This window comes from Micropterus dolomieu, linkage group LG03 (genome assembly GCF_021292245.1).
Source record: "Micropterus dolomieu isolate WLL.071019.BEF.003 ecotype Adirondacks linkage group LG03, ASM2129224v1, whole genome shotgun sequence".
Lineage (NCBI taxonomy): Eukaryota > Metazoa > Chordata > Actinopteri > Centrarchiformes > Centrarchidae > Micropterus > Micropterus dolomieu.
The window spans coordinates 30480196-30506449 of record NC_060152.1 but is presented as its reverse complement, the minus strand read 5'-3'; the positions used below and the strand labels follow the sequence as shown (position 1 = coordinate 30506449).

General features: G+C 40.6%; 1 protein-coding gene across 1 annotated transcript in view; it reads right to left on the bottom strand.

Moving 5' to 3' along the window:
* LOC123967682 (low-density lipoprotein receptor class A domain-containing protein 4-like) overlaps positions 1 to 26254 on the bottom strand; it is a 232369-nt gene that overhangs the window by 92168 nt on the left and 113947 nt on the right. The window contains exon 3 of the mRNA XM_046043853.1: positions 21695 to 21835. Coding sequence (XP_045899809.1) covers positions 21695 to 21835 — 141 coding nt within the window. The remainder of the gene's footprint in view (positions 1 to 21694; positions 21836 to 26254) is intronic.

Sequence of the window (26254 nt, the reverse complement as noted above, 5' to 3'; positions counted from 1 at the left end):
CTTCTAGAAAAATCCAGTGCCGGTTTGAATGGACTTCTGCACACTATCTCAGACCTCATGAAGTCTGATAAGACTGGGGCCAATCTGCTGGGTCATTTGGTGGAGCAGCAACTGGTCCATTAGGGTCTGAGCAGCTTGTATCTGATGCCGGCTCTACTTCTCTGGCTGTGCTCGTACTGGCTGAGGCCGGATGTGGATTAACTGTGCCTGTACTGGCTGATGACCCAGCATCTACTCTACTGACAAACTAAAGCACAGCCCATGTAAATTATAGATATTTTCTATATATTAATGTTATCAGCTCCATCAGGCACATTCAAATATAAAATACTATTTATAAAAGGACTGAAATGTGCACCCATATTGCCCAGCCTCACCAGCTAATCAGCATTTTAATAGTCAATGTGAATCCACTGCTTCCCATCTTGCATTTGTCCAGAGTTGTAATTAAACGTCACTGTCTTGTTTTGAAATGATGCATGAGGAGAGGAGTGCCCTCACATCCTGTCCGGACTGGTCCCACAGATGTTTCTTGCTCGAATGCGTGAGTTTAATTTCTTGCCCGTGCATACGAACATTTCCACGCGCATCTTTCTGAGCTATAGTTTATAACAGGTTATTTAACAGGAAAAGTATCAAGTAAAATTCAAAACCTTTTTTAGACCTTTTCAAGACTTTTTCAACATATTTTAAGACTGCTGCGCCACTTTGAGCTGTAACCGATTAAATCAGCCACACACCTTAAAGAGGGACATTTTTGAGTTTGTAAAAGGTATTTAAATATATTTATGACATATTTATTGCCTATATGTCACCAGGTTGTAACACCACCTAAAAATTAAGGCATTCACCAACTTTCTCAGTTGCCTATAACAGCTTGTATGGGCCAACTGTTTTCTAAGAGAAGGACTGGTCAGATTTCCTGCGAAAAGCAACTGTTTTACATTTACAGTACAGTTTATGTACGGAACATTACAGCAAATCATGTGAAACACAGTGTAATTTTGTGTTTTAGTTGGTTTAAACTAGATAATGTGAGCTTGCCTGCAATGATATGTGTGAGAACTTTCACCGTCCACTTGATCAATACAACAAAATTCAAACAGGCCAGGAGGGAACAAAGATGAAGAGAATAAACTGAGTGATGAATAACGTAAGTAGTGTTGTAGCACAGGCACAACCTGGAGGAGGAACTAGTCTAAATGACTGTATTAGTACAATATTATAACATAAAAATTAAAAGTATATTGTTAATTTCATAGTAAACTGTAAGTTTGATATTAATATATTCATTATGTTACTATATTCAATATAATTTCATATAAGTTAGTATATAACTTACCACTAGTATAATATTAATTCAAATTACAGCTGTTTCAGTTTGGAATTGTTTTTTATTCATTACCTTTGTGCAAGAAAAATGCTCTAGGCTACATGATAGTCTTCAACCTTGATTTTGGGCAGGCTAACTCGTCAATAATCATAACCGTTTATGCAGAACATTGAGTTCAACATTTATAAAGTTTGTTGCAGCGCATCAAACTTTTTTTTAAATCCAGGCTGTGATCGATCTGTTCACAAAAAAGTGACATTGACTAGAGCATCGGCTTTATGAAAAGTTGAATGTGTTTCAATAACTAAACAGCCAGCTAACGTTAGCCAAATCCACACACTCCTTGAATGTTCCCTGTTGTCTTCTGTCTTACCGATTCAGCTGCTGGCGGCGCATCTCGCTCTTGTTTTTCAGGAACGGGGCTGTTCAAGTGGCCACAGAGCGACCGGCCAACCGGGTTAATAACGTTACTCCCGATAGCCACTCCGACTATGCTTTGGACGATTAGCATTGAGGGTCCGACGGGGTGGGAGGTTACAGCTTTATCAGTTTTACATTTGTTTTTCAGTGCTGCTCCACGCAGGTGCGCTGCGTAGGCTACTACTACCAATGTATTACCTGTACCTGTTGGTTTTTTAGGTATGTTAGAGGGGGAAAGCCAGATTCACACAAGTATGTTGTGACGAATTGAATCAACACATCTTGAAGGATTCTAAGCAAAGAAAAAAAAAATGTTTGTACTTTCCATAATAAAGAGAATGTTTGGTTTGAATATAGCTGTCCAATTTATTCATTTTAAAACTCTTATTACTAAGCACATCCCCACATATTACTCATTGAAGCAACTATAAACCCGTCCTTGTATTTTAGTTCAGACATCATAGGATCAACAGCAACGGATCAAAGACTACAGACATAAAAATGCTGTATGAATGTGGACAGAAGATCGGGTTAGGGAGAAGAGCATCTGAGCTGAACCATAGCTGAACAGACAAGTATAGCAAAGAAGAACGCAAATTCACTTATTTACATACATTGTTAAGAATTTTACTCTACCTCAATTGGCGACCTAATAAAAATGGGCCTGCAACCCATTTTGGGTCCCGACCCTAAGTTTAGGAAACATGAATGTAGAGTCTATAGTGTATATAAAATAATTTCAGTAGCTAAAGATAAACACTTGCATGTCCTTTTTAACATAGAAAGTGGGGAAAAAAACCATTATTTTTAATAGGTTAGCCATTTGTTTTCTTATCTATATCACATTTCCAGCTGTCACAATAACCCAGTGTCCTCAGTGTAGATTACATTTTAGTCTGATCTAAAAGTCTAAATATCTAAGTCTGACTGCAGATTGGGTCTAAGCCATCTTTAAGAAACGCTTCTTCACGCTTTGAGGACCAGGAAAAGTATCTCTTTACCTGTAACCTTGAATGCAGAGTTAAACCTGAACCACACATACACAGCTTTATGTGTGTGTGCATGTACAAACCCAACCGCCCACCCAATCTCTTACAGTAGACCAATGTGTGTATGAATGGCAGGTGTTTTAAATGAAAACGCTGGACCACCCAGGACTTTCAGTATCGCCCTGCCGACCTCCGTGTCTGACAGATGAAGGCTATTCACATCAAGCCTTTAACACCTTCAGTTCCCTCTCTACAGCAACACGCACACACACACACACACACACACACATACATGCTCAATAGTCAATACAAGCTCCACACAATCCCCTAAGACAAATGGACAGACTTCAAACACGTACATACACAACCTCCGAAAGACGGAGTGGGAGGGCAGCTGAGAGAGAGGAGAAAGACAGTCGGTGGTTTACCAGAGAGAGAGAGAGAGAGAGAGAGACCTAACTTCAGCTCTCTCCCTTTCTCCTCACCCTCCCGCCCTCTCTCCTTTTTCAAAACAAATGCACAATCCTCATCTAGAGAGAAATGCTCAGTGTTAGGGCGACGGCTCCATTTACTCCTGTGGGGCTTCATTTGGGTCCTTTCAGGCCCTGTGTGTTTGTGTGTGTGTGTGTGTGCGTACGTGCATATGTGTGCGTGTGTGTGGGAGGGAGGGGGTGTAGGGAATGAAAGGCGTGGGGCGCTGTCAAATAGCCCCCCGCTTTTAATGGCCCAGCTGCACCATTACCCAGCACACACACTGGGTCCAAATAGACTGAGGGAGCAGGAGGAGGAGGAGGATAGACAAGTCTATCAAACTAAGTATGAGGAGAGGAGGGGGCCACTCATCATTACCTAGCATACAGTCTTAAGAACTGAAAGAAAAAGAAGGAGGAGGGGGAGGAAGGGGAAAGACAAGCAGCTAACTACAGTACAGTACAAGGCCTACACACTCACTGTGACACACACACACAGGGCCTCCAGGGAGGTTTTACAGCAGCTCTCTGTTATGAACAGTGATGTAAGGCTCCTGTCGTTGTCAGGTGTGTGTGTGTGTGTGTTGATAGCAGGAGGTGAATGGCCACACATCTCCCTAGCAGAGTGGTCGTAAGAAGAAGGTGCGCTTGGACCACCGCACTTAAGTAAATTCTCAAATAGTTGCCGGGGTGCAAAGAAAAGCGGACCTTATTTTCTTCGTCTTTATTCCCCTGTTTTTCTGAATATATGTTACTATATTTTCACCCAGCAGCGTGGTCTTAGGGATGATGATGATCTGCACACTTTGGTCCAGACAGTCATTTCTCAATTAAACTCCATCAAACTATCGGATGGATTGCCTGAACTTTTTTTTAAGACAATCAAGGTCCTAAAAGATGAATCCTAATGACTTTGTGGATCCATTTATCGACCATCAATTCTAAATGTGACTCATAAATCCAAAACGATATTTTAATAATCTTCTCAGAATAGTGAAAACTTTATTTGTCAATGGAAATAGGACGTTCTGCACACTTTAAAGACACAGTATGCTTGATCTCTTCCATGTTCTACTAAACAGAGATGAGACAGTTTTCTGAGGTCAAGAATGACCTTTGAAACGCACCTTTTATGCCAACATCGACAAGAAGTCCTTTAAATGCTGCAAAACAATGGGAATTTGAACATCTACAATTCCACAACAGCTGGGCAAATCTGCGAATGAAGATCATGTGATATGATTGAAAGATTCCGAACACCTGCTAAATGGACTTTGTGCTGAGATGGGTTTCTCAACACTACAAAAACAGCCTCAGATCTCTTTCCTCATTTAACTTTTAAAGTGCCCTCATTTTAGGGTCTTATTGTGAATCACCCGAGAGGAGTTTGGAGTTTCCTCGATAGTCTCTTAAAGTGTATTGGGCCATCATTGTGGCAGAGTGGAGAGTTGTGTAACTGTATCTCAATCAGATTTGTAAATGTGTAAAATAAGATCCAAATCTGTGTTCAGACTATTTACAATGGAATCATGAAGGTATAAGTGCACAGTTTAGAATTCTGTCACATGAATTATAGTTACACAACTCTACACCCACATTTGTAAATTGTACTGCTACAGTGGCCCCATAAAAGTGAGCCTTTGGAACTTTTGCTAAACATGAGTGACGATTACAGATGTTAAATGTGCAGATGTAATGTAGAATGATAAAAAAAGAGTCAGCAATTGGACTCATCAAATGTCTGCTAATGTAAGATTAGACCAAGTAAGGCTTTAGTAGTAAACCCCTGAGCTACTGGAATGACAAAGGTGAATTTTTAAAATTTTCACTTTAAAACTTATTGAAAAAAACAGCAACGTAGAATCAATAGGAACTACTAAGAGAATTTAAAAGTACTCTGTTAAAAAGGGAAGCAGTGATATGACTCTTTAAGTACCGCTACGTCCACCTCACTCAATGTTTTTAACCCGTCCATGGCAAGATTCTGTAATTTCAGAATTTACAAAATAAATATAAATACATCCAACTGAGTCAAATACACAGAATCATCCAAGTCTACTCAGAAACAAAGATAACAGTCTCCATGCTGTTTTTTGTGTTTATTAGTAAAAACAGAAAATAGCACACTTGTTGTGAACTTGGCCACATGCTGATGCATAAATTAAAAATACACCGTGTGGTGAAAGGAATGTTATGACTAACAAGACAGTGGCTTGGCCATCACCTATTTTCTGGCGAGAATGTCAGTAGCACCCGACACCTACGAGCTCCGCCGCCCTGCTGCTCTACGTCCTATTTTACGCTCGCACATTACTTCCAAGAATCCCCGCTCCTCTCTCCGTTTCCATCAGTCACTCTCTCTCTCTCTCTCATTCCATCATCCCCATCCATCCATCTCTTGTCAGAGCCTCTCAGCGGGGCTCGGGCTGTTGTATGCGAGGCATACTTGGGCTGTGGCGTCAGTTTGGAAATGAGGCTCGTTTGCATTTAAACACTCTGCTCTCTGGGCACTTGGTAAACTTGATGAGAGGAGGATGAGGGGAGTGGAGAGGGGAGGTGGCGAGAACGAGGGGAAGTGGAGAGAGAGAAGGAGCGAGCAAGGGGAGTAATTGCAACACTAAGAGAGAGAGAGAGGAACTGAAGAGAGAGAGGGGAGTGAAGGAGGGAGTGTGTGGAGAACATTGGCTAATATAAATTCATTATGTAAATCCGCAGCTCAAACAAATTGACAGGCGGGTATTACACCCGAGAGGAGCTGAATCAAGAGCATGAAAGCATTAGCTCCACTCACCCTTGACCTCCAACCTCGACCTGTTCACCGGAGTGTGCCTGTTATGCATACTAATGACTCAGGAGGGGCCGGCCGGACAGTAACATCACACCACATTTTGTTTTCTTACAATGCGAGGTGGGGATGAAATCCTACATCCTACATCTACGCAGGAATGTAAACTATGCTGAAAGGAAAACACTGGAGAAGAGTGTTTTCTCACTGAAGTAGACACACATACCAGATACAGACTGCAGCAGCTGCCTCTGGAGACTGTTCTTTCTTTCAATATCTGAAAAGAATCTTTGAATTCCCAACCCTGGAAGCAAAAAAACTCAATCAGCACTACAGCAAGCCTGCGGTGGAAAGAGGACTGAGAGGTTATGAGGCAGAGTTCTTCCAAAAGAGTGACTTGATCCTTCATTTCATGGGTAACAATTTCAGCTTCACCTGCGACTCAAATGTGTTTTTCTTTTTTTTCGGATTTTTATTTTCACTTTCCACGACACCCACACAGCCACATTAAACAAAACAAAAAAATATTCTCAAAACCCAGACCATGCACATGAACAAAAAGAGAAGAACCGTGGCTCCAGAGAGGCTACAGCCACAGAAGATGTCATCCAATCAGCAAGTACCACCACATGATGCTTCACATGTAAGACGGGGGAAAAAAACAACCCCCACAACCACCCAGCTCCAATCTGTTGAAGATTTATGGGGTGACGAGACATGAAAAACCTCACAGAGTTCATTGTTTGCCAGCCATTATTCATGTTTGTATTCAGAGCGTCAAAAGCGTGACATTATGAGGGACAATATATTACATATTATATACATTAATTATAGACAAGTGTAGCGAAAAGGCGTATTTTGGGATTGATTTCATTTATTCTATTTGCTGACACACAAGTTCCCTGACCCAAGTTCTGATGATAAAATTCAACAAATAAAAGAAATATTGCACTTTCATGTTTGTTTTTCAAGTTCGGGAGAAAACAATTGTCAGTAATAAAGCATCAGAAATTTTTTTTGTCCCTAGTATGGCTCTAGTTCCAAAACCACTTTATCCTATAATTATCATAATGCATAGCAGCGTCTTGTGTTTGTTTCAAATCTCAAGCCCGAACCAAGATAACCCTAATGACAGGGTTACTTTATCAGACTTCAGAAAGCTTCCTTTTGAGCCATAGAGAAGAGTATACAAGTGTTTTCCCAGGATGTGTAGCACCAGAGACGATTTAAGAAAGAGACACGCCACTTAAAGAACCCTGAATAGAATTCTATGGGGAAAGCCTATAATATCAAACATGCTGTTTGTATTCACACATCCCACTCCTCCTGCAAGAAAGCTCATCGAATGCTTTTTAAAAGCTGAGCTGGGAAACATATTAAGAAAATGGTTTGTTTCCAATGATGTAAGTGCACTGTTAAGTTTTTCAACAGTTCCAAAAGTGGCAATGAGGAACAGGCGCGTTGACCAGGCCGCTGCAAAATACTGCGTGAAAAGGCGCCAAATTTGATATGCAGAACTTGGAATATGTGTTAATAAACGTATATGGTTTATGCTGACTGTATCCATAACATAAATTAACACAGCATTCAGTCAAACGCTCCGGTGGGATGAGCTCATGGCGTCATGTCATCGGCACTCTGGATGGAGTCGTTAAGGAATTTGGTGTTGTGAAACCTTGTAGATGTGTAACCAGAGGGAAAAACGTGTTTTAAACCTTATTTTAGGGCATAGTCACTTTTGCAATGGTTCAAGTGACCATTTAAAATGCAGCTATGGCTCTCTCCCCATTGATTTAGATAGATGCCTGATCTTGTTAGTCCGAAATCACTGTCTGGAGGCGTTACCAAGATGGCTGCAGAGTGGCAGGACTTGCTTAAATAGGAACATTGGTAGTAGTCCTCAAGTAAACTAATCATCGTGTGCAAAATCGGTGGAGTTCCCCTTTAATGCAGTCTTTAGAGATCACATCTATTGACAAAAATTCAATGGCACTTGTGAAATGCTCTCAAAACCTCAATAATCAATGACATTCAAGCAACATAAGATTATCTTTTTTCTTAGGTGTATTTTGGAGATGTGCATCATTTTGGAGATATTTTCGAGGGCACTCCCCTAGACACTCCAACACCCCCAAACATTGACCAGGCTCTCACAAAATAAAATAAAGCAAACACATCTCGTATGTTAAACCCTCATGAATATCCAAAAAGTATTTTCAACAATCACTTCAGCCACCTCTGCCAGATCACCCTTTTCTGACTCAACAGGCCGGTTGCCTTTGGAGTTGACCATATGGAAGGGCAGGAGTTCAAGTTGTCGCCGTTGGTGTGAGGAGGGCAATGGCAGTCGCGGTCTTAAGCATCTGCAGCTGCTGTCAGATTTAATTGGCCCGGCAGACTTACAGCCAGGCGCCACTCATCTCTGACCCAGAGCACTGGCTGAAAAACCATTAAACCGGCTTCAAAGACTGCCGCCGGGTTTAGGAAGAGAGGGTGAGAGACAAAGAGAGAGAGACTGAAAGACAGCAAAAATGCAGATAAAAGCAGCAACTTCACAAAGCAGAACGCGAATAAGAAGTGAAAGGGAGAAGGAGGCCCAGATGAACTTGTTTATCCAGTGCTTTACCTAGTGTTTCTCATGTTGTGTCTGCTCAGAGTAAATCCTTTAACCACATGGAAGCCAGGCTGCTCCACACACAGCCTGAGGACAACAACTGGACAACTTCACTAATCTGAATCTCAATGAGCTGGAAATCCCAACCATCTCTCTCTCTCTCTCTCACATACACACACACACACACACACACACACACACACACAAAACTGTTTTCTTTTAGTAAATTGTGACCTCACAAAATGAGGGTGACACGTGCAGTCCTACAGTGCATTCATGCTAATGATATGCAGACCTAATTAATCATGAGTTACCATGGAGAAGTGAGGTGACTGGACCTGCCAGATAACATTTGTAACTAAACCTCTCGCCAAAACATGTGTAAAACAATGACTTATAACATGATGTGATTTGTTCTGAAATGAGCTGTTTCCATTGTCATTTTCAAGCATAAAAATGAAAAACAGTGTATTAATATCTGGCATCAATCACCGTATATGGCAACAGTTCAAATTAAAAGATGAGAAAACTAAAGTGAAAAATCACAACTAAGGTGTGGAGAATTATGTTACATTTTCTGCAATAACTCATTAACTTTTATTTTCCTTTTGATAATGAGATGCAAATGTTATGCATGTGAGTCAAAATCAGGTCAGTCAGCCAAACAGAAGGAGACAGTTTGGACCTTGATTTATGTCATAACACCCGGCATTCAATTTCTAACTTTGAGAACACGCACACAGCGAGGGCCCGCCCTTTTTGTTTGGTGTTAAAGCTGGGGTGGGCAATTTATTTCAGAAACATTCTTGTTACCTTTGTTTTCTCTTTACATGCCGACAGCGATCAATAAATCAAACGCTCTGACATAAAACAAATCTGATTCTTGTGGCTGTCGCAGGACTGTAATAAGTAATAACCAATGAATGAAATGATTAACACTGGCACACCCCAAAGACCTGTACTGTCATTGTTTCTGCCACACCTTTTGCTTCAACTCGGGAACGAGCCAACTCCAGAATTTCTCAGATGACTCCTCCATCTTCGGGTCTATCACAGATGACAGGGAGGAGGGGTATAGAGAATTAATCAAGGGCTTCCTTGGCTGGTGCGACAGTAACCACCACCAGCTCAACACAGGAAAAAACACGGAGCTGGTGGTGGACTTCTGACACAGCAAGAGGCCCCACATCCATGTCGTAATAAGGGAAGAGAGGATAGAGATGGTGGACACCTACAAGTTCCTGGGGTGCAACTCAACAACGAACTGGACTCGACAGAAAACAGATAGAAAGGCCCTCTACAGGAAAGGACAGAGCAGGCTGTTCAATCTGTTCCCCAGGCTGCTACAGATGTTCTGCCAGTCTGTAGTGGCCTGTGTCATCTTCTATTCTGTGGTGTGCTGGGGACTGGTGGCACCAACAAACTGGGCAAGCTGGTGAGGAAAGCCAGCTCGGTAGTGGAGATGGAACAGGACAATATAGAGAGGAGGATAGAGAGGGAAGCTGAAAGCCATTATGGACAACCGCTCTCATCCTCTCAATGCTGAGCTGAAGCAGCTCAGGAGCACCTTCAGCCACAAACTCAACCAACCCTGAGCCTCGAAACACCTTGGAGGCTATTTTGTGGTATTGCCATCAGACTCCACATCAGACACCCAACTGACAAACTCTCTTCTTCACCATATCTTTGACTATATCTGATTCATACCCTCCCGTTTTCCTGGGATTCTCCTGTATTTTACCGTTCTATCCTGTTGTCCTCCTGTTTAAATATTTTCCTGTAAATATCCAGTACTTTTAACCTTTCTAAAAAAGAAAAACCTTGCTGGGCATAATTTAAATATTTGCTATGTTCCCCTCAGGTCAAGCAGGTGGCAGTATGGAGAAGATTAGCTGTAACAGTGACAGCAAGTCAACGGGTCCGTCAATAAATCAACAAGAAGAAGAAGAATGACAGCCTAAAAATTTTTCTTATCATTTCCCTTATTTTCAAAACCCAATGTTGACAGGCATTATCTATAAATGTGCTGCTGTGCCAACTTGAATTTCCTCTAGGGGAGTTTATTAGAGGTATATCTTATTTTATCTTATTGGTTGGCCTACCTGCCTGTCTACCTACCTACCCGTGTACACTAGGCCTGTGCACTCACTGTGCATGAACACCTGTCCTGGGGAGTGGCTTTGGATGGAGGCCTGAAAGGAGGGGTGGGATTTTTTCAGTCGGATACAAACTAGTGCTAGTGCTGATGCTGCCTACCCCAGTTTTAAGTTACCGTTGGTAAAACTCAACTCAGATGATTTGCAATAAAAAATTCGGACATCATAAACCAGAAAGGGTCATATGAGCATATTTGGTCTATGCACATACGTCCGGCATTGACAACATGCTAGTTACAACATGTTGTTTGCTGGCTATTATTGGCTAGCATGCTGTTATCTAATAGTGTCAGCTGTTAAAGTTAGGTGGGTTAATGCTAGTTAGCGTAACATGTTGTTAGCTGGTTTGTATTAGCTGTTGGTGTGGTTAGCAGATGATATTAGCTGGTTAAACATATGTGAATATAGCTTAGGGCTGCAGCTAACGATGATTTTAGTATTTAAAGCTTCTATCAGGCATGTGATTGGCAAAGGGCAAAAAAGCAGGAGACCCCCCACACCCTGATTAAACTGGCGTTGGCTCTATTATAACATGGGTGGTAAAGCAGGACCCATGACAATAACTTATTTGGTGGATGTGTTGCAGTGGATGTGTTGCAAGTGTCTAATCCGCTGCACCATCGCAAACCCGAACCCCTATTTTGTATAATTTTTTTACCAAACACCTAAATTTGCAGATGCAGCATGAAATAATTGAGTCTATAACTAAATAATATAACTACTAACTTTCAAATTAGTTCAGTAAAAGTTAACAGATTATTTTTAATGAATAAGAGACAGCAACAAAGGTTGTCGCCTGTTAAAGAAGTTATATTATTCAGGAAACTCAGATCAAACAGCTGATCAGTCTCTGTCTATTGATAAACTGTAGGAAAAAGTTTGACATTTCAACTCTGGGGGCAGGGGCGTGTGCGTGAGACGAGAACGACCGCGACAGTTTCACGGGATCGTGCCAATTACACAGAAGCCGTTGCCAAGGTTACCTCGCGGAGCGCTTGTTTGCCTGTCTGTTGATGAGGAGCGCAGAGCGACCCCCCGGATCAAAGCCGTATGAAACGGCATGACACCTTAAACATAAGGACATAAAGACTTAAAAAGCAACCATTCATACAGCAAAGTGTATCCTATATAGGCTATATGATTGATCAACAGAGTCAAAGTAAACATTAGACATAGCCTATAACAAGCAATAATCAAAACATACCCAATTTATCCGATCCTTATTGTCAACTCAAGTGGGCAAGTTACTCAGAAATAATATAGTTGTTACTAGTTGCTTAGCATATAGGCTACTCCTCAAAAAAGTAATATTAGCTACTCTACTTACTACTGGGTGATATAACGGCACTCTCTCCCAAGCAGTCCAAGCATCACTGGCAGCAGCGGCTGGAGTTTCTTTCTGAGTTTCATTAGCCTAAGTATAAATGTAGAATTGTTCGCAGTCCAAGTTGTTTTGCTGGTCGCGCAAAGTTTATAACGGACGACAATGTTCTTTGCATCTTAGACTGTGACACAATAATGGCAATAACGTTACTTACAGCGGTCGAAAATACCTCTCTCTCTCTTCACTTGGCGGCGGGATCAGCTGTGCACGTTTATAGGTGATAGATATTTATTCGTCCTTTAGAAATAGAATAATTTCACTATAAAGCTGTACTAGTCAATATTTCTATATGAGCAATGGGTCATATTAGGGCTGGACAATTAACTGAACAGTAATCGAAACCGAGCCTCTAACCGAGTCATACAGCAAACATCAGACCAACAACCAGACAGCAAGTTATACTAAAGGCTCGTGCACAAGTTTCATTTTACGGTGGACGGACGGTAACATTACAAGAGTTGTTCTTTTCTTTAGCTTGACATAATCCTATAATTTGGACACTTCCTTCTTTGTCCCTCACTATTTTCTCTCTCTTCCTCCACTTTGCAAACAGCGCCATTATAATCACGTGGTGTTCACAGGGTTTCACAATAAAAAGTCTTAAAGTTGACCACTTTAAACTTTAGAGAGTAAAAAGAGGAACTAGACTTGTACATTTGATTACTTTGGTCAAAAATAAATGGAAATCTTCTAAGTGATTTAGTTTTGGTTATCCATATGTACAAAGAGATGAAAGACATTTCATTTTTTTATATATTGACTTTAAAAAATAAGGCTTATAGAATTTGCTGTTGGACAAAATAGAGATGGGTTAAATATTGTATTTCGTAAGGAGTATTTTGAATAGTTGTCACATGACATATTTATTGACCCATTTATTAACCTCCCTCTTTATTACCATTATTGTTTTCCAAATTATCTTTTTTCTTCTACTACTCTAATCCCAAAGCTAAACCTAACAAATTAAAATAATTAAAATTGAATGCTTCAATAATAATAAAGATCTTATTTCAGTTGATTCCATCAGTTTATCACCACCCCTCTGCCAGTTTAAGTTTTGCACATCTAGCTGCATATGTCCTATACTTGACATTGGTTTGTGCAATTCATATTTTCACAATAATATGATGTTTCACAGCAGATTTCAATTGTTAAATTTTTTTAATTATTATTAGTTTATCACGCTCACCACCATTGGGTTTACACGTTTTAAATCACTTGTACTGTGTGCATGTACAATTCTTATCATAGACTGATTGACAGGTCGCCATGGTAACGACTTGTAAATCATAGATAATCCCGCCCTGAAGCATACTCTGCTTTGTGGACTATTTTCCTCTAAATGGGACCATAATTTACTAAATGAATATCATGTTGTATTGAAGAAGACTTGAAACTAGCGACTGAGACCATAAACTCATCAGGAAAGTGTTTACTGAGGTAATAAATCAGGTGAGAAGTAGCCTTATTTTACCATTATTTCTAATAGAACCGGACTTCTTTTTGCAACCACACGAGTCGCCCCCTGCTGGCCGTTCGATAGAATGCAGGTTTAAGGGACTTCCGCATCGGATTCATGTGTCAGACCGGAAGCTTCCCGCTTGATTCTTATACTACATTTCTTTGGCCATACCTGAATTTTGGTCAGAGGCAGTACCAAAATATCTAAGACAATTATTCCATGCCATATTTCCAAAATCTGCACACTGAAGATGGCTCAAGACCATGTATATTTAGCTTTATGTTTTGTGACTAGAATTGTTCAGAAAATTTAATTTAAATACATAAACAAGTCACAAGAGTGACTGAAAATGTTTAGCTGAAATCACACGTACAGGTAGACAAATACACACAGACAAATATTTCCCAGGCATGCATGTGATCAGGAGGTTACAACTGTTTAACCACAGCGATGATCAACGCATCATCCATCCCACCACCATCAGTGACTAAACCCAGCGGCACTATTCAATTAGCAGCATCCTGCAGCCACATTCATTTACTGCCTAATTGACCTCTGAATCGCAGTGGAGATCAAGTCCTGGCAATGACAACAGCTGCACAGAGTGAGACTCAATGTTGACACCATAATTACACAGCAAGTCACCCAACATGGGCTTTAGGGTCAAACACGATTGAAAAGAAAAATAAGGAGGAAAAGATAAGGTTGGGAAAAGAAGGAGGAAAGGAAAGATAGAAAAAAGAGAGAGGAAGAGAGAAGACAGCTGACCGGAGGCTTGTTCAACCATGAGATTAAGCTAAGTGATGAAAAGCAGGGAGGATGGAGGAGGATGCAGAGACAGAGACAGTTGGAGAGCATCTGGTTAGGAAAAAGCATAGAAAACGGATGAAAAAGATTTTCAGATTCTGGGTGAAAGCAGAAATCAAGATACGGTTCTGCAATAGCCAACACTGAGACAGGAACGGCCACTGGGCTGGATCTAATAATGGGGGCTGATAAATAGTTTGAGCTTCAATCACTGCATATGGCTGAACCCGCTCGAGGTTGAAACATTAAATTAACGTGGGTGTCTGGACATGTCAGCTGTACAAAGGATAACATCAGTCCAGCTCTTGAAAAACATAAAACAAATGAATCTAATCTGGTGCCCATTTCACAAAGCCAGACAAAAGCACTTAACAGAAACAATATATAAAAACAAGGACGTTTTGGATGGTTCAAACTGTGATTTTGAAATATTGCTTTGCACTGATCTCTTTTCATCAAGTTTGATTTGGACTTCAGAATAAAGATAATCTTTAGACACCAATAAATGCTCACTGTTCAATGAAAATACAAGAAATGGTAGCCAGAGCTTTTGACAGGGAGCAGCACTTTACTGATGAGGTAACTACACTGGGGTTTCATGATGTTAGCAGAGGTCATTTGGGAGTTTGATACCGTAAGGTATGTGAGCCGGCAATCTCTCATGCCAAAAGGGTGGCAGAGGGAAAAAATGCCATACTCATTGACTGAGCATTTTATTTTCTCCACTGTTTAGCTGTACCTGTTTTATTTTATTTTATTTAGAACTTTGAACCTTTTGCTTATAACAAAAATTCCTATTTTTGCTGAACAGTGCATTACAGGATAATTTCCCTTTAAAGCTGCACTGGTCAATATTTCTATATGAGCAATGGGTCATATTAGGGCTGGACAATTAACTGAACAGTAATTAAAACCAAAATTCAGAGCCTCTAACCGACGTAATTTCCCCACGTCGGGTATTTTGGTTATTTCATCCTGTTAATATTGTGTGTGAGTCTGAAGCACAGGGGATGTTAGCGAGCGCTAAGGACTTTGACCGCTTTCACCGTGCAGCTTTTGTGGAAACAACAGACAGACTTTTGTTAACGTACACACTGTGACCTACTGTGACCTGTATATTTACTGCCAGACTGACAACTTATTACTCGCTCGCTTTAAGCGTCACTTTCTGACGCTTGCTCTCCCGCATTCACTTGTCCAATCACTCGCTACCCAAACACATTGCACTGCAGTTAAAAGACCTAACTCTGCACCTGTAACATAGATGTCCTTTGTAGAATGAAGACAGAAGGCTAGCAAAGCGTGATTTACCGTGCTCACACAGTGTGCGGGTGAAAATCATTTGTTCTGCATTGATATTAAATAATTGAGTGGAAGTTTAGTAGCTGCGGCCATAATTCTGCAGCGTCGATGCCCAGAATATAGGGGAACCATGTCTCTGTAATGTGCACGTCAATATTACCTTATTAATTAACATTTAGATGTGAAATTTGTGGAATCTGTGAATAAATAAACCCAGTTTTAATTGAGCATATTTACAGTACAAACCAGTGAAATTTGAGTTAAAAAAAAACAAAAAAAAAGAACATTCAAAATCAAAATAATTGTTCAATCGAAGTGAAATGTTCAATTAATCACGATTTTGATTTTAGGTGAAATCGTCCAGTCCCGGGTCATAAGACCATGTGTAATGTGAAAGGGGTCACCCATAGAGAATTATTATCTGACTTTAGTTCCTCTCCTCGCTTCAGAGCATTTGAGCCTCTTTCAGCTCATTGTTTTGATTTTAGGACCCACAAACTCCACTCTGATGAAGTTCGTTTTAAGTATCTATTTTTAAAATATAAATATGAAAAAGCTTAGATAAACCCAATGTACACTACATGCCCAGCAACAAACAGACAAAGTTAGCGACTGGCATAGTGGAGCATTTAGCAGCTAGAGCCACAAGTTCACCATAACAACTCTATAAGCTGGTTATACTGTATGTTATATTTTGTTTGTTTTTATCTCCCCCTGCAATGTCAGGTAATGCAGGTAATGGAGAACAGGTGGGCACACTGGATTGGTCCTGCAGAGCTGATTGGAGTCTCCTGATTGGTCACCTGGATGACAGCAGCCATCTTAAGCCCCACTGACAGGAACTCCTCTCTCTGCCATTCCCAACCTGAGCCTGTGTACTGTGTGTTATGTTTGTTAGTTGTGAGTAGAAAACTGCTGTGCTTAGAGGAGACCTTGCAAATGAATCTGTGTAGCTTAGCTTCGTAATTCTGATTGTTGTTGACAACCTTTTTTTTGTTGGCTTTAGCCATTTTTGTTATAATATACGGATATTTCTTTGTTGTATAGCAGTGTGTAAGAGTGAGAAGCCCTTTTTGTTTGCACCCTTTTTTCTCCTGTTTTTGAGATTAGAAGCCTGGTTTAGAGCTTTGTCTTTTATTTACTTTCTGTTTTTGGTTTAGGAAAGTTTAGGTTTATTAGATTGTTTTGGGAACTGCTCATCTGTGAAGCCAATAAAACTGCTAAATTGTATTTCCTGTGTTCTGGCCTTGTTTGGGAATAGGAAGAGTGGGAAGCTACACTTTTATGTTGCGTCCAGGACACCCCTAGACCTTGGGACGTAACATGTATGTCAGTGTTTTTTTCAGCTTGTTCTGCTGCCCTCAAATTGGAAAAAAAATCCATCAATGCACTTTAAAGTAATAATTGTATGATAATAATAAATCAATTTCATGTAGAGCTTCTCACACTAACTTTACAAAAGTAAAGCCATCATTAGGTAAACTGGCCTGAGTGGAACAGGACCACAAAAAGGAAAAAACAAACCTGTATTGTTAACTTGTTTTACCTTTTGTGATAAAACCACTGAGATGTTCATCTGTGAAATGCTAAGATGCATTGTAAGATCACAGTATTTCAATTACATTATGTCAGCAAACTGACTCAATAATGTCAGTTACACAGCAATATAATTACCGTATATTAAGTTTGATAACCCAAGTTTTAACATTATGCACCATTAGCCAGCATAAGCTACTGGTCATATCAGACCAAGTACTGTAGAGACAAAACTCTGAGTGTGCTGAAGTGACTATGGGTGTGTTTTTATGGCTTTAGGTTTAAACAGGAAGATTTTTTGTCTTAGTTATATAATGTTACTTCAACTGTTGAAGTTAACATGCTTTTTCTTCTTGATTGTTTCTTTTTCTTTGTAAAACTGATTTGTAAATGTTAACTAGACAAAAGCACACACCTTACCATGATCATTTAAATAATGTGCAGTTGCTGACGGACTGAATTCATATACAGATTAACAAAAAAGCTAAATTCATTAAAATCTCAACTAAAGCCCAGAAGGGAAAAAGGAAGTAGGGACAACCTTCCCTCCTACCACCACGTTCTTTACTACCAACGCAGCAGATATTTCTTAGATTCTTTCTCAGAACTAGTGTGTTTCAAGAAACAAAGCGACTTTATTGCATCAGGAAAAACATTTTGAAGTGCTACCCAACAGCCCTGTCTGAGGCACTCAGACAGTCTGGAATAGAGGAGTAGTCAATAATGAGCCTTCACAGTTATGACTCTTCAGCACAAACGGAATCAATCAGCGAGCGTGAAGGCTTGCTAGATGCTATTGAAGTGCCGTTCACACTGGACTGGGATCAATGGCTAAGCTAGAGTTGACCATCGATCCAAACCATCCTCTGGTCTCCTTCCCTGTCCCCTCCTCACACTTCAGCGGAGACTAACAAGGTAAGAGAGCCAAGACGAACCTGGTTAAAGTGAAACGACAAAAGCACGAATTCTTCCTCAAATGTTCTTCACTGGCTACAGCGAACATACTCGCAACTCTCTTGGTGCTTTGCCACCTGACGCACAGCTGTTGTGTTCACTGTTAGCTGACATGTAAACCAACATGAAGCAGGAAGAGTTCACTGACCATCAAGAGTGCTGTGTGCTAAGTGCACTATAGTGCTTCTGAGCCATATGGTGTTCAGCAGCAGCATTTCCATTAAAAAACAATTCAAGTCAGCAGCTGATTTGTTGGGGCTGCTACAAGGTAGGCACAGGTATAAAGGTTTGTTAGTACTATTCATAACGTACATGCTTGTGAGGTAAGGCATTATCTACCATCAGCCATAAGCTACATATCATACCAGACCAGGTAAGGCTATAGAAGGAAAACCCCTGAGTGTACTGAACTGAGCAAAGGTTGGTTTTGTTTTTAATAAATTCCCTTTTTTTCCCTACATTTAAAAGAGGCAGGTGAAATTAACACCAGTTGAATTGCATTTATGGAAGCCAGTATTATGGCACTGAAATCGTTTTCTGGTAAACCGAAATGGAATGAAGATAATATTAATGCCATTAGTTACACTTGTGCTTTTCGTGCTTTAATGTAAAAAAGGTCTAATGCTAACAAGTGGAGACAGCGAAAATATCACTCAGACCTGTGGCTCGTCAGACAGATGCTATTTAATTCCTTGTGAGATCTGTTTCTCAAAACAGAATATCATCAGTGGCATGTTGAGTTTCATATGTTATCTGTATTATCTGTGTTTAAAATGTTAGTCTCTTCAGGTTAATTTTGGGTTTCTCTCCCTTGTGCTAAGCTCCTATTGGCAGTTGTGAGGAACTTGAGAGACGGGGGAGGATAAGAGAGGACTCGAGAGTCGGGGAGAGGAGAGGAGAGAGGGGGAGAGGAGGTGCAGGGAGTGAGATGCAGGGCGTCGGGCTGCAGTGTGTCTAGACAGTATTCATGATCCATCTGTCTGCCACTGCCACGGCAACAGCCAGCGGCTACAACAAGATGGCAAACTCCATTACCACAGAAGCATTTTCTATGTCGCTCTCCCTTCCCTCTTCCTCTCTTTCTCCCCACCTCGACACCCCGAACCCCTCTCTCTCTCTCTCTCTCTCTCTGTGTCACCTCCATATCTCTGTCTGGCCCTCTGTCTCACTTCCAACTCCCCCTTTTCTCCCCTCTCCTCTGAGTCTGTCTGCACTCTTTTCAATCCCCAGCCACTGTTTTTGGCAATCTCTCACTTTCTTTTTCTTCTCCTCTGTTTCCTCCTCTCCCTCCACCCATCCCTCTCTTTCTCCCCTACCCCAGGGTCTCTCAGGCATCACCAGAAAATGTGCACCGGCTCAGAAAATTACAATCATTGTACAGCTTTCCCATAACGCCGGCCGCAGACACTTACATTAACATTCGCTCTAGACAGCTAAATATTTTAAGTACCCGGCTCAGGATTCTATCCATTGGAAATGAGAGCCCCCCCCCACCACCCCAACCTGTCCCTCTCTAAATGAAAAAAAAGGTTGTTGCCTCGTGGAGGAAAAGAAAGGTAGACACAAAAAGAAAAAAAGTGGGATAAATTTACAAAACAACAAGGTTGGCGCGTTTGAGAGGGGACGCGGGGTAAGGGACTGAATGAGGGAGGGAGGGGTGAGAGGAAAAGATGGAAGGGAAGGCAAGAAACCAACCAGACACACACACACACACACACACACACATCCAAGGATGAAAGTGCTGCTGTAAAAAGTTTTCCCTCTCCTCCTAAAAGTTGTTGAAAGAGAACGCTGCAGCACATCAAAGTGGCCTGGCAGACAGCCATCAGAGCCCATTGGTGTCCTTCACCCTCTCTCTCTCACCGCCTTTTCTGTGTGTGTCTCTCTCTCTCTGTTCCCATTGATCGCGACGAGTCGAGGGAACACTCTCATCTCGATCCCTGGACAGTGCTGCTCAGCGGGAGGTAGAAGGAGGTGGTTGGTGGAAGGGTGGTGGCGGCAGGGGGGTGTTGATGCTTATGAAAGCAGCACAGAGATTCAAACAAAAACTGCACGGAAATGGAAAGGTGGAACAACTTTTGAGGAAGAAGGTCTTGGATATTATACTACTACTGTATAAGGCTCTTATTGAGCATGTCACCACGATCATTAAGCCATCTGAGGGCCCGTTTCAAGAGCCAATGTGGGGTCCTACCCAGTGCTGTGAGGATACAGATGTTTCATAGAGGAGACAAGTGTCTGTCGATGTTAACAGAGACTCCGGTCTAGAGGGGGAGTTCATACACTTCATGATAAACCACAGAACTGTAGAGTAACATTAGGCTTCATGATCAGAGAAACCTTTTATATTACATCACCACATTTCAATTGAAAAGGGTGTAACATAGCTAGGGCCGGCAATGATCATCAGTAATTCTGCAGATTGTAAATTTTGTAAATATTCACTGATATAACTACAATTTTGATCAGAAGGGTCTACAGTGATGGACAAAGTTTTGCTTTGTTTCTACAGTCCAGTGTGCACATCTTAGCTTTGAATCTACCTGTCACATAATAGTATATAATGTAATGCACCAATGAGTCATAGGTCCTTAGTCAGTGGTTTCAATTATATGAGTGTTTTTGGATCTACCCACCTCTGTGGTTTGGTTAGGCTTAGGCAACTAAAAATGAGTGAGGGAAAGATTGTGGTCGTGGTTAAAGGTTGGAGGATGAAATGCTTTGTTGTGGATATACTCCACAACAAAGAGCAGATGTGCATTCGGTGTTTGCACATGTTTGTTGAACAGCCACGTATAAATGTTCGGATTCATGTTATCAGTTTTGTTTATTAATTTATTTATTTCTTCTGTCCACCATGGCAGAACAAGTGCCCCATGATCGTTCTGTCAGTGTAAAATTGTAAAATTTCATAAATGGATGTGTTTCTGTTTGGTGACCACTGCTGTTCACTGGGAAATCTAATGAGTGCTGAAAACACCTTATCAATTTGACTATTTGTCCCCTAGTGAAGAGTTTTATTGTAGTTTATTTACTATATGAGCTGTGTTGATTGGGTTTTTATGTATGTATTTTGACGTGAGTACACATTTGGATCAATTATTGAACGTCTCAGATGTTCCTGTGATTTGAATCACTTAGTGATTCTATAAAATGTGGCCCTGTTGCAAAGATAATGGTTATTGTGTTGTTTGTTTAATGCCCAATTAAGGTTTATGATCAAAATGTAGCTTCTTTAATATTTTGATTTGCAGTGCCACACCCAAAAAAAGACTGCGCAGCACTCGGGTTGCTGCAACTCTGCATCCACATCATATCTGCTCACTGGGAATCGACAAAGAGACCTCAGGGAGAAACAGACCAGCTCAGAGAATAGAAAAGATAGAGAGAGGAGAGTGAGGGAGCAGGTTGAAGATGTTGTTTGATGGTGTGAGGTGGAGAGAGGGAGGCACAGAGGTGGAGCAGCATCCTGCAGCACTCACAGTTGAAGATGCCCGGTGGAGGGTGCTGGGTGACCACGGGGCAGTTCTCCTCATCACTGTTGTCCCCACAGTTATTCAGCTGGTTGCAGATCAGCGAGCCCAGACGCAAACAATTCCCATTGGTGCAGTGGAACTTGCACTCTGTGTAGCCAGAGAAGGGAGGGTGCGGGGACAGTAGAAAGAAAGAGAAGACACATTTCTTAGCACAACAAATTCAAACGTTTAGTTCTCAGGATGGAGCTATGTTCACAGCATGAACATCAGTGTAGCAGCTTTGCTTTTAGTGAATAATGAAAGTGACTGCTCTGCTCATTTTTCTGCAGTTAAACATTGGGAAGATGTAGAATTTTGTTTTAAAAAGTGGTGAAGCCTTAAATAAATGAACAAAATCAACCAATAAATGGTTTATAAATAATGAGTTTTAAAAGGTCATATTATGTTTTTTAGCTATTCCCTCTTATAGTTATAAATCTTTTTTGTGCATGTAACAGGTTTACAAAGTGAAAAAGCCCAAAGTCCACCCCAAAGGGAGTTCCCATCTTCCAAAGAAAACACTGCTCTGAACTACCTGAAAACAGCTGGATTGTAGTACAGCCTTTACTTCTGTAACCTATCTGCGTCACTTTGTAACACGCGTCATAATGCTCACCTAGCAGCTAGTGTGGCACCCCGTCAAAAACACTGGTGGAGAAACACACAGAGCTGCAGCACACAGTGATAAGATGTCCACCTGCTGCCTCCCCTCACCCCACACTCTCTACCAAAGGTTAGAAACTCTCCAGGCAAAGGCGTAATGTTGTAAGGTTTTGCACATTTTTTCAGAGCCAAAGCCAACACCTGTCTGATTCCAACACCAACAATCTGGTCGATCACTTCAATCATATCTGCTTGTCGTCACTAAATATTACTGCTCCTCTAAAGGTTAGGCCTATGTCTAAAGCGAGTAAGCAACCCTGGATAAATGACAGCATTCGCAGCCTAAAAAGGGAATGCAGGAAAGCAGAGCGCAGATGGAAAAAATCCAATCTCCAAGTCCATTACCTCAGTCTGAAGGATTTATTAATTAACTACAATAACATGGTTAAGGATGCGAGAACACACTATTTTTCTGAACTCATTACTACACATTAACACAATCCCAGGTTTCTGTTTAAGACTGTGGATCAGCTGGTAAACCCAACCCCTCCTTGTGCCTCTGCTGGAAGTAATGATGACTGTGAATTGTTTTTATCTTATTTTACCAATAAGGTGGTGTCAATCAGAGCCTCTATTACCCCCACGGCCTCTTACTCAGAGGTTCCTCACCAGCAACAAGAAAGTTTAAACCAGTTTTATCCCATCGACTTGTCCGAGCTTTTAAAAACAGTATCACAAATGAGAGTGTCCTCCAGCCCACTTGATGTAATACCTACAAAGTTTTTACTGAAAGTAATGGATTCTGTTGGGCCCCATTTGATCTCTGTTTTTAACAGCTCCCTATCTACTGGTTGTGTCCCTGATTATTTTAAAACGGCTTGCGTGAACCCACTTTTAAAGAAACCTGGTTTAGATCCCTCCCTCCCACAAAATTTTAGACCAATTTCAAAACTGCCTTTTATTGCAAAGATTTTGGAAAGAATTGTGTCCAAACAGCTGCTCACTGTACTGGAAAACAACAAATTATTATATTAAAATTATTATAAGTTTCAATCTGGTTTCAGCACTGAGACTGCCCTGCTGAAAGTCACCAATGACCTTTTAATGTCTGCTGATGAAGGTATGTGCTCAGTTCTGGTACTCCCGGACCTTAGCACTGCTTTTGACACCATTGACCACAACATCATGTTAGACAGACTGAGGCACTGGGTGGGGATCTCTGGTACAGCCCTAAAATGGTTTTCATCCTACCTGTGAATAGGTCTCTTCATTCTGTCCAGTTAAATATGGTGTGCCTCAGGGGTCGTTCTTAGGACCCATTTTTTTCCCCTTGTATCTGCTTCCCCTTGGACATATTATCCATAAACATGGTATTTCTTTTCATATTTATGCTGATGACACACAAATATACTTGCCCGTCAGATCCACAGACCCTGGAATGCTGAGTTCATTTAACAACTGCCTTTGTGAAGTTAAAAAATGGATGTCAAATAATTTCCTCCAGCTGAACTCAAAACAGAAATCCTGGTCATTGGGTCCCAGATGGCACAACAGATACTGCCATCTGCTGGTTCCCTAGTAAATCACATTAAGCCTGTTGCAAAAAACCTTGCTGTTTGGATTGATAATAATTTAAATTTCGAGCAGCACACCACAAAGCTTGTTCAATCATGTTTTTATCAACTTAGAAATATAGCAAAAATTCGATCTATGTTAACTTTTAAGGACACTGAGACCATTTTACACGCCTTCATCTCATCACGCCTGAATTATTGCAACAGCCTTTTCACTTGTTTAACACAAAAATCTACTGATCTACTCCAGACTGTCCAGAACTCAGCTGCCAGGCTTTTAACCAGAACAAAGAAATATGACCACATTACCCCTATTTTAGCTTCATTACACTGGCTCCCAGTAGGTTTTAGACCTGACTTTAAAATTTTATTGATCACTTTTAAAGCTCTTCATGGCCTCTCGCCTTGTTATATTTCTGACCTTTTAGTCCCATACACACCAGCACATACCTTGAGATCCTCGGGCAGAGGTCTGTTGTATGTTCCAGAGTCTCGACTGAAAACTAAAGGGGACAGAGCGTTTGCTGTCAGGGCCCCGAGGCTCTGGAACAGCCTGCCCGAGTAAATCAGGTCGGCTGAGTCAGTGAACTCTTTTAAGTCCCTTCTTAAAACATACTTTTATAGGAGAGCCTTTCCCGATCTTATTTGACTTTTTTTCTATTTTACTAATTTTATATTTATCTTAAACGTGTATTTTAGTCTTTTCAATGTTTTCTTGCTTTTATCTTGTATTGTTTTTGTATTATTGTCTATACACTCGTTAAAGCACTTTGTAACTTGTTTTTGAAAAGTGCTCTACAAATAAAGATTATTATTATTATTATTATTATCACTAGTTGTGACCCAACATCACAGGTAAAAGGTCAATGAGCTGCCAGATGTTAAACCAAAGACTTCTCAGACTGTGTCATTTGAAGCAGTAAAACTATCGAATATGCAACAAAAAAATGACTTTTTACTTGATGCAATATTTAGCTAGACGGCCAAAGATGTTAACATATTTCATTCATATTTGTCGACAGTTTTGTCTTGAACAAATGACTGAATAACTATAAAATGGATGTTTCCATTTCCTTGTAAATATCTTATTGAATGAAAAATGTGTATTTATTGTGTATTGTATTTATTTTATATGTTATTGGCTGATGGATTTTCTATGACCTCCCATGTATTTTCTCTTCTGATCCAGTATGTGAACTCTTTCTGTTCAAAAGACCTTATAATTCCCACCAGGGACATGAGATCAGGTTGTTGCATTGTTTCCTGCAATAATCCTGACGCTCCAGAGAGAGAGGTCCTCATTACAGATATACAAAGAACACATTTAGTCAGATTTAGTCCTGGCTCACGCTCATGTCTATAAGCACACGACTCTTACATAAAGCTTTATGTTTGAGAACGCCCAGAGCAAGTCTGAGAAGTGAATTCTGTTTGTGTGAGGGTTTCATTTATGAAGGTGTGTATTCAAGTCAATGAATCAGAGTGTTTCTGGCAGAAAAATGAATTGAGTCAGATAAGCGTAGCAAATTAGACAACACTGAGAAAGGAAAAAAGGCAAGAGAGAGAGAAAGTGAACTACAAACTATGAATAAAAGACGACAGAAGAAACATGAAATATCGAGATTTTTAGGGCCAATAGAAATGCAGGTTCATAAATGGTTACAGTGAAACCTAAAATAAGCCAGAAAAAGTTACCTGTTCATCTGTTGTAATTAACCCCAGCATCCATTGTAATGGACAGTGGTATTTGTTGCTCCTCTGAAAATAAATAAAAACAAATAATTAATTTGACATCTAAGTTGCAAAAGACAGACAGACTTTTTTTCTCCTTTTAAATATGAATTTATATACATGCAGAGCTCAGTATAATATTGCCTTACTAATGTATTTACAGTGGGGGAAAAAAGTATTTGACCCCTTGCTGATTTTGCAGGTTTGCCCACTTACAAAGAATGCAACAATCTACAATTTTAATCATATGTACATTCTAACAGTGAAAGACAGAATCCCAAAGAAAATTCCAGAAAATCACATCATATGAATTTATTAAAATTGATAACCATCTGATGAGGAAAAACAAGTATTTGACCCCCTACCAAACAGCAAGTATTCTGGCTCCTACAAGCCAGTTAGTCTTTCTTTAAGACACAGCCCCAATCCCAACAAATTATCTACATCAAATACACCTGCCTCACCTCGTTACCTGTATAAAAGACACCTGTCAACACCCAAACAACCAGCATCCAACATCACCACCATGGGCAAGACCAAAGAGCTTTCTACGGACATCAGGGACAAGATTGTTGATCTGCACAAGGCTGGGATGGGCTACAAGAGAATCGGAAAGCAA